The sequence below is a fragment of the Tetrahymena thermophila genome (assembly GCF_000189635.1).
Source record: "Tetrahymena thermophila SB210 genomic scaffold scf_8254650, whole genome shotgun sequence".
NCBI lineage: Eukaryota > Ciliophora > Oligohymenophorea > Hymenostomatida > Tetrahymenidae > Tetrahymena > Tetrahymena thermophila.
This window is the reverse complement of record NW_002476418.1, coordinates 22,636-34,441: the sequence shown is the minus strand read 5'-3', so window position 1 is coordinate 34,441 and position 11,806 is coordinate 22,636. Positions and strand designations below refer to the sequence as shown.

General features: G+C 25.3%; 4 protein-coding genes across 4 annotated transcripts; 2 read left to right on the top strand and 2 right to left on the bottom strand. All coding sequences in view use genetic code 6, as the record gives it.

Annotated features, from left to right (window-relative positions):
• Positions 1-606: 606 nt before the first annotated feature.
• On the top strand, positions 607-3,399 carry TTHERM_00073200 (Sec23/Sec24 trunk domain protein; the record flags this gene model as incomplete). Its single annotated transcript, XM_001015559.1, has 1 exon — positions 607-3,399. The coding sequence occupies one exon, from the start codon at positions 607-609 to the stop codon at positions 3,397-3,399; it is 2,793 nt and encodes a 930-aa protein (XP_001015559.1).
• Positions 3,400-4,190: 791 nt separating this feature from the next.
• On the bottom strand, positions 4,191-4,811 carry TTHERM_00073190 (transmembrane protein, putative; the record flags this gene model as incomplete). The annotated part of the gene is made up of 1 exon (XM_001015558.1): positions 4,191-4,811. The coding sequence occupies one exon, from the start codon at positions 4,809-4,811 to the stop codon at positions 4,191-4,193; it is 621 nt and encodes a 206-aa protein (XP_001015558.1).
• Positions 4,812-6,501: 1,690 nt separating this feature from the next.
• Positions 6,502-7,200, top strand: TTHERM_000073172 (transmembrane protein, putative; the record flags this gene model as incomplete). The annotated part of the gene is made up of 2 exons (XM_012797542.1): positions 6,502-6,640; positions 6,833-7,200. 2 exons carry the CDS (start codon positions 6,502-6,504, stop codon positions 7,198-7,200), a joined length of 507 nt encoding a protein of 168 aa, XP_012652996.1.
• Positions 7,201-7,836: 636 nt separating this feature from the next.
• TTHERM_00073170 (bromodomain domain protein) lies at positions 7,837-11,582 on the bottom strand (the record flags this gene model as incomplete). The annotated part of the gene is made up of 9 exons (XM_001015556.2): positions 11,342-11,582; positions 10,801-11,244; positions 10,188-10,736; positions 9,994-10,125; positions 9,101-9,655; positions 8,674-9,038; positions 8,556-8,614; positions 8,369-8,499; positions 7,837-8,084 (listed from the first exon to the last, which is right to left on the bottom strand). Exons 1-9 carry the CDS (start codon positions 11,412-11,414, stop codon positions 7,837-7,839), a joined length of 2,556 nt encoding a protein of 851 aa, XP_001015556.2. The 5' UTR covers positions 11,415-11,582.
• Between the last annotated feature and the right edge of the window lie 224 nt (positions 11,583-11,806).

Below are 11,806 nucleotides of genomic sequence, written 5' to 3'. Positions count from 1 at the left end.
TTAGCTCAGTTGGAAGAGCATCGGACTGTAAAGTTTGTAGTCATCCGGTGGTCCCCGGTTCGAACCCGGGAGTTCGGATTTTTTTATTTTTCAATTAATTAAAATAAATAAATTTTTATCACATGAAGAAATTAATTATCATTTAGTAAAATTATAAATGTGATTTAATATATTGAATATATGTAGGTACTATGAAGTTGAATAAATTATTAATTAAGATTGCTTATTAAAAAATAATTGAAAATAAAAAATTACGTGTAAATAAAAGCACTAAGAAGATTTAGTTTATTTGATTTATGTCTTTACGGATGACCATTTGTGAGCAAATTATTGTCAAAAATTGAATAGATACGCCTTTCTTTTTATTTTTTGCTTGTTTTTTAATCATGTTAACTTGACAAATTTTAAGTTTTATGAATAGAAAAATAAATAAATTACATATACAAAAACTGAATGAAGGGTCTTTCTTTCTTTCATTCAAAAAATTTGCTTTTGTATGTTTTATCAAATATATCAAACAAAATAAAGGTTTTTTGTTAAGAAAAAAGATATTTAATTTTTTTTAAGAGTAAAATAAGATTTTAAAGAAGAGCGATAGATAGATAAATGTCAAATAGATTACCACACTTAAGAAAAGGTGGAGCTGCTGGCCACCATCAAGTACAGTAAACATAGGAATAGCCTGATTAGGGAGCATAATATGGATAGAATTAATATAATTAATATTAGGGATAAAGCTAATATTAATATCAAAATTAAAATTAAGGTTATTAAGACCCTAACATCTCCAATTAAAACCCAAACTAGGCTTACTATGAGAAATAGCATGAAATGCATAAGCAAAACCTAAATCCAAATTACAATCCTAATTATGGAATGGGCTCAACCCAAAGTACTTTACCAGATTAAAGCGCCAACGATTTAGTTAGAAGATAATCATCTGGATAGGATGTCATGGGAGGTACTCAGTCTCCTGCTAGGAAAAGTAGCAAATCTAGCATGGATTATCCTCGTCCTTTGGTTTTCTAAGAAGAAACTCAAAAATATAGAGAAGTAATTTGCAGTTCTTTGTCAACAAGCACCCAAGCAATTCCTCCTCACTCTTATCAATATTTTATTTAACGCGATGATGGAAATGCTGGACCTCGCTTCATACGTCCAAGTATCTATTCATTCGCAACTGAGCCTAACGTGATGGCCTAAACTTAATTCCCCTAAGGTTGCATAGTATAGCCTTTTAGCGATCCTGTCGGTTAGGAAGAACCTGTTCCTGTTTCAGACTATTTCACAAAAGAAGAATCAGAAAATGGAAAGGTTGTGCAAATGTAATCTTTATTTAGATGTATGCGTTGCCACGCATATGCCAACCCTTATTTTAAGTTTTAGGATGGAGGAAATGTAGCTATTTGTAATATATGTTAAAAACCTAACAAAGTACCAAATGAGTATTACAGCCCTCTAAATGGCTATAACGAGCGTAGCGATAAATAAGCTCGTCCTGAATTATCAAAGGCTGTTTATGATATGGTTGCTCCTAGCAACTACGCCAAGAAGAAAGTTAGCAATAACTATATTATGCTTTGTTTAGAGATGACTCCTGCTACTATTCAGTCAGGCATATTCGCTTAAGCTCTCTATTCCTTAAGCATGGCTTTGGGTAGCATTCCTGCTCCAGAGCGTACAGCCGTTTCTATTTGCACTTATGGATCTTAGATAAACTTTTATAGCATTCCAAAGGATCTCAGCAACGATCCTCAATTAATTGTAGTTTCAGATCTTGATGATCCTTATTGTCCATTCCCTCGTAATGCTCTCTTCTTAAACATTATAGAAGATCGTGAAAAGATTGACTATCTTGTCGAAAAGCTTTAAAAAAATAGCGAATTAGTTCTTTAAGAAGCTGAAGCAAGCAAAGTTTTTCATGTTAAAACAGCATCAGTAGGTTCTGTAGTTCAGAGCATTGCTTCAATGTTAGAAGACCACCCTGCTCGTATTATTGTTTTTTCATCTTAGCTTCCCACTTTAGGTTATGGAAAATTAAAGCGTAGGGATGATGTAAAAGTAATGAATACTGATTAAGAAAAGACTCTGTATGCCCCACAAGATAAATCATACCAAGAATTAGCAGTAAATCTCCTCAGAAACTCAATTACTGTTGATCTTTTCATATTTAGTCCTGATTACTGTGATTTGGTAACTACTAGTCTTCTTTGCACTGAAACTGGTGGTTAGTTATACTACTACCCTCATTATACTGTTAGCGATGCAGAAAAGGTCCACTATGAATTATTCAGAAATCTAACAAGACCATACTTTATTGATTGCATTATGACTGTTCGTACTAGCTTAGGTATTATTTTAGAAGATTACTACACTACTAAAGGTAAAGTTTCTGTAAAGGATTTGCAAATGAGTTCAATGAATCCTGACTCAGTTTTAGGAGTTATGTACAAGCAAGAAGATAAAATCAGTACAGCCGAAGCCTACATTTAATATGCATGTCTTTACACAAACATATATGGTCAAAACATGATCAGAGTAATCAATTTGGCTGTCCCTGTAAATTCAAGCATTTAGAACATGTTTAAATAAGGTGATTTAGATGCAACTTTCTCATTAATTGTTCGTAGAACCCTTTCTAACATTAGCAGCCAAACTCTCAAGCAACTTCACGACTCTTTAATATCTCAAATAGTCAATATTTTCTATTCTTACCGTAATAATGTAGCAGCTAGCAGCTCTCCAAGTTAGCTTATTTTACCAGAATCTACTAAATATTTAATAATATATATTCTCTCTGTATTGAAATCCGAAGTATTTAAAACTAATGGAGCAAGACCTGACCATCGTTACTACGACATTTATCGTTTGTTTTCTTTCCCTCCTAACTAATTAAGTAACTTCTTATACCCCAAAATATACGCCCTCCATTCAATCCTTGAAAATCAACAAAGCCTTGAATTAGCTCCAGGCTCTTATATAGCTGAAGACAAAGTCATCATGCCTACAAATATTCCTAGTTCTATTGATCGTTTATCAAGCTTTGGTATATATCTAATTGATAACGGTGAGACTATCTATATTTACGTCATGAAGGATGCTAATCCTTAACTTTTTGAATAGCTCTACGGTACTTCCGACTATGAATAACTTAGAGAAATTCAACAATATCCTTCAATTAGTGATAACGATTTTGCAACACGTGTTAATGCTATTATTGATTAAATTAGAAGAAACAGAAACGGTGCTTACCACAATATTCGCACTGTCCTTTACAAAGATCCATTTGAAAATAACTTGAAACCCTTTTTTGTAGAAGACGAAAGTCGTGGAATAATGTCTTATAATGCCTTCTTATGCGATATGCATAAAAGAATTTAAAGCAAATACACTTCTTGAGGAATCAGAGTAAAAAATAATTTCTGACTAAAATAAGTATTAAAATTAGCAAGCAAATGGGCTTATTTATTTTTCTCTATTCTTATAAATAAAATATATGTTTGATTGTTTTTAATAAACCTCAGTACTTACTTAAATGTTAATAATTTTATTTTTAAAGAAATATTATATGCTATGTTTTATTCCTAAAAAATATCTTTGTTTATTTCAAAATAGTTTTAATTATTTCTTCACAATAAAATTTCTTTTTTTTATTTTTTCTAAATAAATTTTTCAATAGTTTCAAATTTAATTTTTATATTTGAAATAAAAGACTTTTTAAATTAATTATTTTAAAATATTTAAGAATGAACTTATTTGTCTAAATATTTATTTTATACATTGAATCATAATTATAAAAAAATAACAAGCAGCAAATAAATCCAATTAAATTATTAGGAAACAATTAATTTTAAAGTTTTAAATTTTATGTTAAAAAAGCCTTTTTTGTTTAATTTTTTTACAAATTCATTATTCAAATAATATGTGTTTATTTAAGAAATTTTTTGAACCAATATGGTTTTAAGTGCGTTTTATTTGATAAATATATATTAGTTATTTAACTCTACTCTAGCAAATAAAATAAAGTATAGTTTAAATTTAAGAACAGAGCTAATTAGTAAGATATGTACATATAATTTGTTAAATATATAGGAAGTAAAGAATAAATTGTCAATTAATATAATTACAGTAATCACATTTAGTTGTTTTTTTAATATAATTTAGCTTTGTATTCATTTAATATTTAAATTTCAAATAGCATCTTGCAAATCTATCTCTGTATTTAAACTTTAATTAATATCATCAATCGAAATTGAAAATGATTCTACTTTTGTAGTATCCTCATTAGGAGATTATGGTTCTAAATCAGATATTTTTAATGGCTACTAAAAACCATTTATAGATATATTACTTTCTCTGGTTACAAATTCCTACTCACAATTTGTCTGACTTAAAAGCATATCATAAACAATCCCTTTAAAATTTTTATAACCCTAAAAAGCAATTGGTAGTGAGAAGGAATAAAATCCCATAGTAGCATAACAGACAACAGTTTTAAACATATTTACTTAGATTATATCAATATTGTGGCAAAGTTGATTACCAATAAATGCTATTACTGCCACTAGATTAAAAATTGAAAGAACAATATATCCAACACAATTACAAAAGTTTAATTGAGTGATAGACAAATATAAAATCAAGCATGCAATTAATTCGCTTAAACAAAGCCAAAAGGAAACAACAATCTTGGATAGCGCTAAAAATAATTAAAGAGACCAAATCATCAATAAAACTCTTCTTATCATGTCAATTTTATCTCTATTTGGTGTAAGCTCATTGCTTACTTATCCCTCTGGGCATAATATCATTGATTATAACTAAAAACAATATTAAGAATTTCCTTAATAAGCTTAAGATTCCTTAATTTTAAAACTTCTAGCTTTAAGTGTATTTATTAAATGAAATATTTTAAGGTATTTCTTCTTTGGATGCGTATTGATAGGCTTGAAAAGATTTTTTACTTAAACTAATAATTAGTCAACTTTTGAGATATTTTTTATATTATATTTTAATTAAATCAATTTACTTTTCAATTGAGTAAAAACTAATAATTTAATTCTTTTTTGATAAGATTAATTATTTCCTACAAGATTTTTGTTGGAAAAGCTTACTTGCAAATTCAGAAAAATATTAAATTAATTTATTAATTCATACGTGTAGAAAAAGTATCAGCCAAAAGTAATTAAATAACAGAGAAAAGTCAAGTTCTACTTTTTTAGAAATCCAAACAAACACGTTGGTGATTGATTATAAGCTTTCAAATAATAATTTAAATCTATTATAACAAAAATTATTAAGGATATTATCATTTAATATTCCTTTCTAAAAGATTTTTCCTATTTTGAGAAAATTCCTATTTAGAATCTTTCACAATTAAAATAAACTATTTCTGAAAAGAATGTTAAATCATTTATGATTTTTTATGTTAATTTTTAATAAATTTGAGAATCATTTATGTAAAAGAGCTTCTGAGTAGTTTTTAAAATTAAAATTAAATTTGATGATTTAAGATACAAAAAACAAAAATCAAACAAATATATTAAAAATTATATAAAAGGTTTTTATTTAATAAATAAACTCTTTATTTCTTCAACTATTTTAGACACGTGGTTTTATATTGAAATATCTATTTGGAATTATTATAAAAAGAAAAATAAGCTTTTTAAAGCATTATATTAAAATTGATTTTCTCTTCAGAAATTTCTAATTTTCTAAATAATTTAAGATAATATAAATAGCTTATGAACATTTCTATTTTTAAAAGAAACTTAATTAAAATATTTTCTTAATATCTTAGTTAAGATAAACAAATAAGTTCAATCTAATCCTAAAAATTAAAAAATTATAAAAATAAATAAATATAAAATTTAATATTATAAATAGTTTAGATCTTAAATATATTTTATTTTTGTTGCTATTAATTTTCTATCAAACTTTATCTAAAGTTTATTATTCTTTGTAGTTATATTAGTGTAATTGCAAGCTTTTATTGATATATTTTAGCAAATTTTATAAGTTAAGAATAAAAGGAGCCTTATTTTAAATTTAAAGTAATCATGAATTTTTATTAGTTTTATTTTATAATCTCTTATAATTTTAAAATAAAATTATCCCTTTTATAAATTTTATTATTCATAAAATATTTGGCTACAGATTGATTTCTAATCGAGATTAGAATTAGTTTTTATTATTTTTAATATTTTCTTTTACTATAAAATCTATAAAAAAGAAATTTGTTATAGAAAAAAAATTTAGTTTAACCATTATAAAAATGGATTATTTCTATTTTATCTATCTTAATTTGGTAACTTGATTGATATATTCAGCTTTAAAAAATGTGATCAGATTTTATTTAGTTCATCAAAAAAGTATTTCTCAGACAAAACAAAAAAGTAAATAATCTTCAAAAATTTCCAATATATTTTTGCAAAAATTAACAAAGATTGAAAAAAAAAAATTATAAGGGTTAAATCAAAGTAGAAATTTACTCAAAAAATTATGATCAAGTTACTGTTTAGAATAAATTAAATAAATAAAATGAAAATATTATTAAAAAATGTAACTTTCTTACTATATTTTAGAAGATCTATAAAAGTTCTAAACTTTATAGCCAGACTAATTTGTTTTATTTATAGTAGTAAATTCAAATCTTAAATTAATTTCCTATTATAATCTAAAAAATATGAAATATTATTTATTTAAACTAATAGAGATACTTTAAAAAAATTTATTAAAACTCTACAAAATTATGGATAATACACATATTGCTTAGATAATTGCATACATTTTATTTAATTTAATATTATATTTTCTAAATAATTTTAATCAGCAACCAAAAGTAGGTGTATGGCTTATTTCTTCTTCATCATGAATAGATGGTGTCTATTGTATCTAAATTTTTTACTTCATATTTTGCTTGTTTTCTTTTTGCTAAGAATCAGCTAGAAAATCTAGTTTACCAAAAGTGTTTTATCTAGTTAGTTTATTTTTAAGTGCATTAGAACGAGTGTTAGGAGTTGGCTAATATTAAATTTTTTTGGCTTTTTCGGTTTTTTAAGTGCTTTTTTCCTTATTTCCTACTTTAGCTTTTGCAGAATTTTTTGTTGGCTTCAATGCTCCGTTTATTTTACTATTTTTAACATTTCCTCCATTTTTAACTTTCTTTGGAGATTTACTAGTTAATTTCTTTTCTTTTGAAGAAACTTTTGCCTTTTTTGCTTATCCAGTTTTGGAATCTGCAGTTTCTTTATCCTTAGTATTCTTTCCCATATCAAGATTAAATTATTTAATAAAACTAAAGAGTTCTTTTTATATATTAATCACTAAATTAAAATTCAATAAATAATTTATCCCTTATTTTAATTTTGATTATTTAGATCCTTGAAAGGAATAAGGATTTAGTAATAACTTAATTATTTAACGAGCGAAGCGATTTTAAACAGAAAAATTTTGAAAAAAATAGCGCAAAATAAACAGGACTGATCGATTAAACTTTGAAATTAAAATTTATGTACGACACTAATAAGATGTGGAAGAATTGAAAGTAGTAGATAAAATAATATAAATTGCAAAACATAAAAAAAAATTAGTAATAATAATAATAATAAATTTGATTTGGTTGTGTAAACAAACACATAATATGTTTAATTTTCAACCAACCAACTAAATAACGAAAGAACGAATAAACGTCAACTCTAAATATATTTTATATATGAGAGAAAAATTGTATATAAATTATTAAGGGTAAATTTATTTAAAATAGATAAATAGAATTAGATATTTATTTGTTTTATTGTATTCTTAGCATTTATTTCAAAATTAATGAAATCTTTTTCAATATTGTGAGCTCATTTACTAATTACTGTTAGATTGTTCACCTTAATTATATCCCATATCATTTTAAGATTCTTAATTATAGGATTAACTAATGTGCTATTGGTTATTATTTCCTTCTTATTCTTCAACATTTTATTAGCTTTACATTTATTGTTGATCATTATAATGAGAAATTTGTTATCCTTATCCTTATTGAGCTAATTGTAATTAATCTCTGTCATTCATCTCATTTCCATATCCTTCTTCTGTTATTCAAAATAAATTTTACCATCAAATTAAATACATTTTTTTATGTTAAATTTATGTTATTGAATTTTTATCATTGAAAAATAAATAAAAAAGTAGTTTGTTTTTAACTAAATTGAAAATGTAATTTAGTTATTTTGTTTATAAAATAAATAATAAAAAGCATTAAAATCATTTTTAGAAATTAAAAATGAAAAAATGTTTTAATAAAATAAAGCAATTCTACTGAGATAAGTATTTTGTATTACATTTTTCAAAAAACAAAAATAATTTAAGTGCTTACATTGGTCTGGAGAGAGATATTGGTAAATGTCAAATAATAGGCACTATTTCTTAAATTCTTATTTAACGTTGAGACAAACTCTGCCAACTTCTGAGTCAGATCCATTATATAAAATACAGTTATAGAAGACCCTATTATATGCGTTTTAATAATATATATTTATTCACATCAATAAAAACTAAATTACAATTCCATATCTTCTAAGTACTACTTGCAATTTTCATACACATTTGTGTTTAATTTATTCTATTAAATTATTTAAATATGTGATTTAAAAAATAATATTAAATTATTAAAATTCATACCTTAATTGTACCGAAATCCATTGGCTTTTTAACTATGTCATAATAATCATCAATTTTATAACGAACAACATCTACAGGTTGTTGGAATAAATAGCAACCTTTAACTTTAGAAATTGCTTATAAAACTTTCTTAGCAACTTTTTCCCAACTATCTTTTTCCTTTCCATAAACGTCTTCATTAATCATTTCGTCTGCGTGCTCAATAATCTTTGTAATTTGAGGATATTTTGCTTTGAACTCTAAATATTCTGCTCTTGATAATTCTCTTTATTACCCATTTTCATCTGTATAAACTAACTTATAAGACATTTTGGCTTAATCCTTGTTTGACTTTCTGTTTCTTTGCTTTGAATCATTCTTTTTATCTTATAAATTTAAATATTTTGTAAGTTCAAAAAGCTACTTATTCAAATTATAATTAAATTACCTATAGATTTTTAATCAAAAGACATCAATTACTCAGCCGATTGAGAAGTAGGCTCAGCAACTGGGTTAGGAGGTGCTATTTCTTTGACTGCGCCTTTTGTAACTTTCTTAGGGGGAATTTCTTTAGCTTTTTATTCTTCATTTTTTATTTTATTCATGTATTCTTACAAAAGTTCTACAGTATCTTTTTTGTTGTTTCTCCTAGCGAAGAAAACAGCATTCTTCTTAGTGGAATCTTAGTGGTTAACTTTGCATCCATTAGTTATCAAAATGTTACAAATTTCGTTATTTCCTTCTCTGGCAGCGTAGAAAAGAGCAGTTTAGCTGCAAATTTTATCAGTATGGAAAGCATCAGCTCCACATCTAATTAATTCTTTAACCATTTCAATTCTATTATCTCTAGAAGCAAAGAAAAGAGGGGTTTATCCGTTGGAATCCTCTTCGTTGGGTTGAGCGCCATGTTCCATAAGGAGCTAGAAGGATTTCATTTTACCATCTTTAGCTATATAGAACAAAACTGATTCCTTTAATTAATCTCTAAACAAAGGATTAGCGCCTATGTTTTTAATTTAAAATTTATTAACAAGAGATTCAATAAAATGAATAAATTAAATTTGCTTGAGTTGCATTCAAAAAAAAAGCTAAGTTAAAAAATATTAATTTTTCAGTTTATTGGTCATAATAAATTGCTATTATTTAAAATCTAGAAATTTTTTATGAAAAAAAAGCATTTTAAATTCATTGTTTAAGAAACTTTATTTTGTTTAATTTTTTTAAAAAAAAGAAAAATCTATTTTAATTTCATTGTCTATTTTTTTATTTTTTCTTTTAAACACTTTAAAAATATTGAAGAAGATTTAAATAGAAAAATAAGGCTAAAAGTGAATAAAGTACCATAATCAATTAAGGTTTTGAGCATGTTATAAGTCTATTCGTCGGTTGCTAAGTTAGCAGCTATGTAGGTACTGATTTATCTAGTTTAAGTGTCTACCTTATTAGCAATGTTATAAATTTTCTAGTACTTTTCTGTTTTAAAATAAAATTTAATCTTTTAAGAATTCTAGTAAATAGTAAAAATCAATCTATACTCAATATGTCAACAACTTTATCAACTAAGTAATTGCGAATAGAAGCTTTAAATTCATTAAAAATGTTGTTTAATTCCTCTGGAGAGAGCATTTTGACAGGTTCAGATGGCTCTTCATACTTAGCTTCTTGCTTTTATTATTCAAATTATTATTGGTGTTATAACTACTAGTTTTCGTTGGCTTCTTGCTACTGCTAATATTATTCCTCCTCTTCCTTTTGTTATTAATGCTCTTGCTATTATTCTAAATGCTCCATATGATTTTACTAAGATTAGCTAACTTATTCTTAGTTTTGATCCTATTATTATTCATCTTCTTCTTCATTCTTCATTTCTTGGTTGTATTCTTATTCTTATTCTTCTTCAATTTTGTTTTCATCTTCCTTAACTTCTATTTATTCGTATCCTTCGTTTTGATCATTTTAGAATTAGACATCATCCTAATTTTCTTGTTCTCCTTCTTATTACTCTTAATGTTGTTGATCTTCGTTTTGATATTCCAATTTTTGCTCATCCTCCTCATGTTATTATTGCTCTTAATTTTCATCACCTTAAATTTACAAAAATTGCTTTAATAAATAAACTAATTCAGCAAGTTAACGTAATATATATACCTTGATTTTACTCTTCTTGCTATTCTACTTGTTCTTACTAAAGCTCTTCATTACCATCATAATTCTACTCTTCATTTTCATCTTGAATCTAATCCTCCTACTCTTATTAGTACTACTATTCTTATTCCTCTTCTTAACCTTCCTATTAATGGTAATTTTCATTTTATTATTCCATTAGCTATTCTCCGCCTTCTTGCATTTAGTCTTCTTAGTTTTCTTGATGATGCATTTCTTATCCTTCTCCTTGTTCTTAATGTTCATAATTGCCTTCATCATATTATTAATGATCTTGATTGTGTTCAATTTATTCATTTTGCTAATGCTCTTCGTTCAAATCTTGATGCTATTCCAACTCCATCTCACCACCTTCTTCTGCTACTTAATCCTACTAATTGTTTTCCTCATCAAAATTTAAATTAGATCCATCACCCCTATGCTCTTATTCTAAATTTTAAAAATATTATTTAGATAAAGCAAGATAGATTCAAAAACAAAAAAAGACAAATGTGATAAATAGATTAAATCTTATAAAAATAAGTACCTTAATCATGATTCACCTCTTGATTTTCTTCGTTATATTAATAGTCCTATTCCTACACTTATTAATCACTCATTCCAAAAATATTTTTCTAAACGCTTTATTTACTATTTATTTTATGCTTTTGTTTGATCTTAATTAAACTATTGATCGATCTCTTTAATTAATTTATTAAATATCTTTTAGAGAAGAGAAACAACTAAAATCTTATCTTTTTTTCTAAACTATATTTTTTCTTTTTTATTTAAAATTAATTAATTATAAGTAAGAAATATTATTCTTCTTAAATTTATAGCTTTTCTAAGTTTGCAAATCGAATTCTTTATAAGTCCTCTTATCAGCGAATATCAAAAAATAAATAAATAAATAAATAATTTCTCCCATTCCTCATTTAAATAAAGAATGAATTTATAAAGAGTACAGCTTAAGCGCAATAATATATATTAAAGATCACATAACAATTATAAA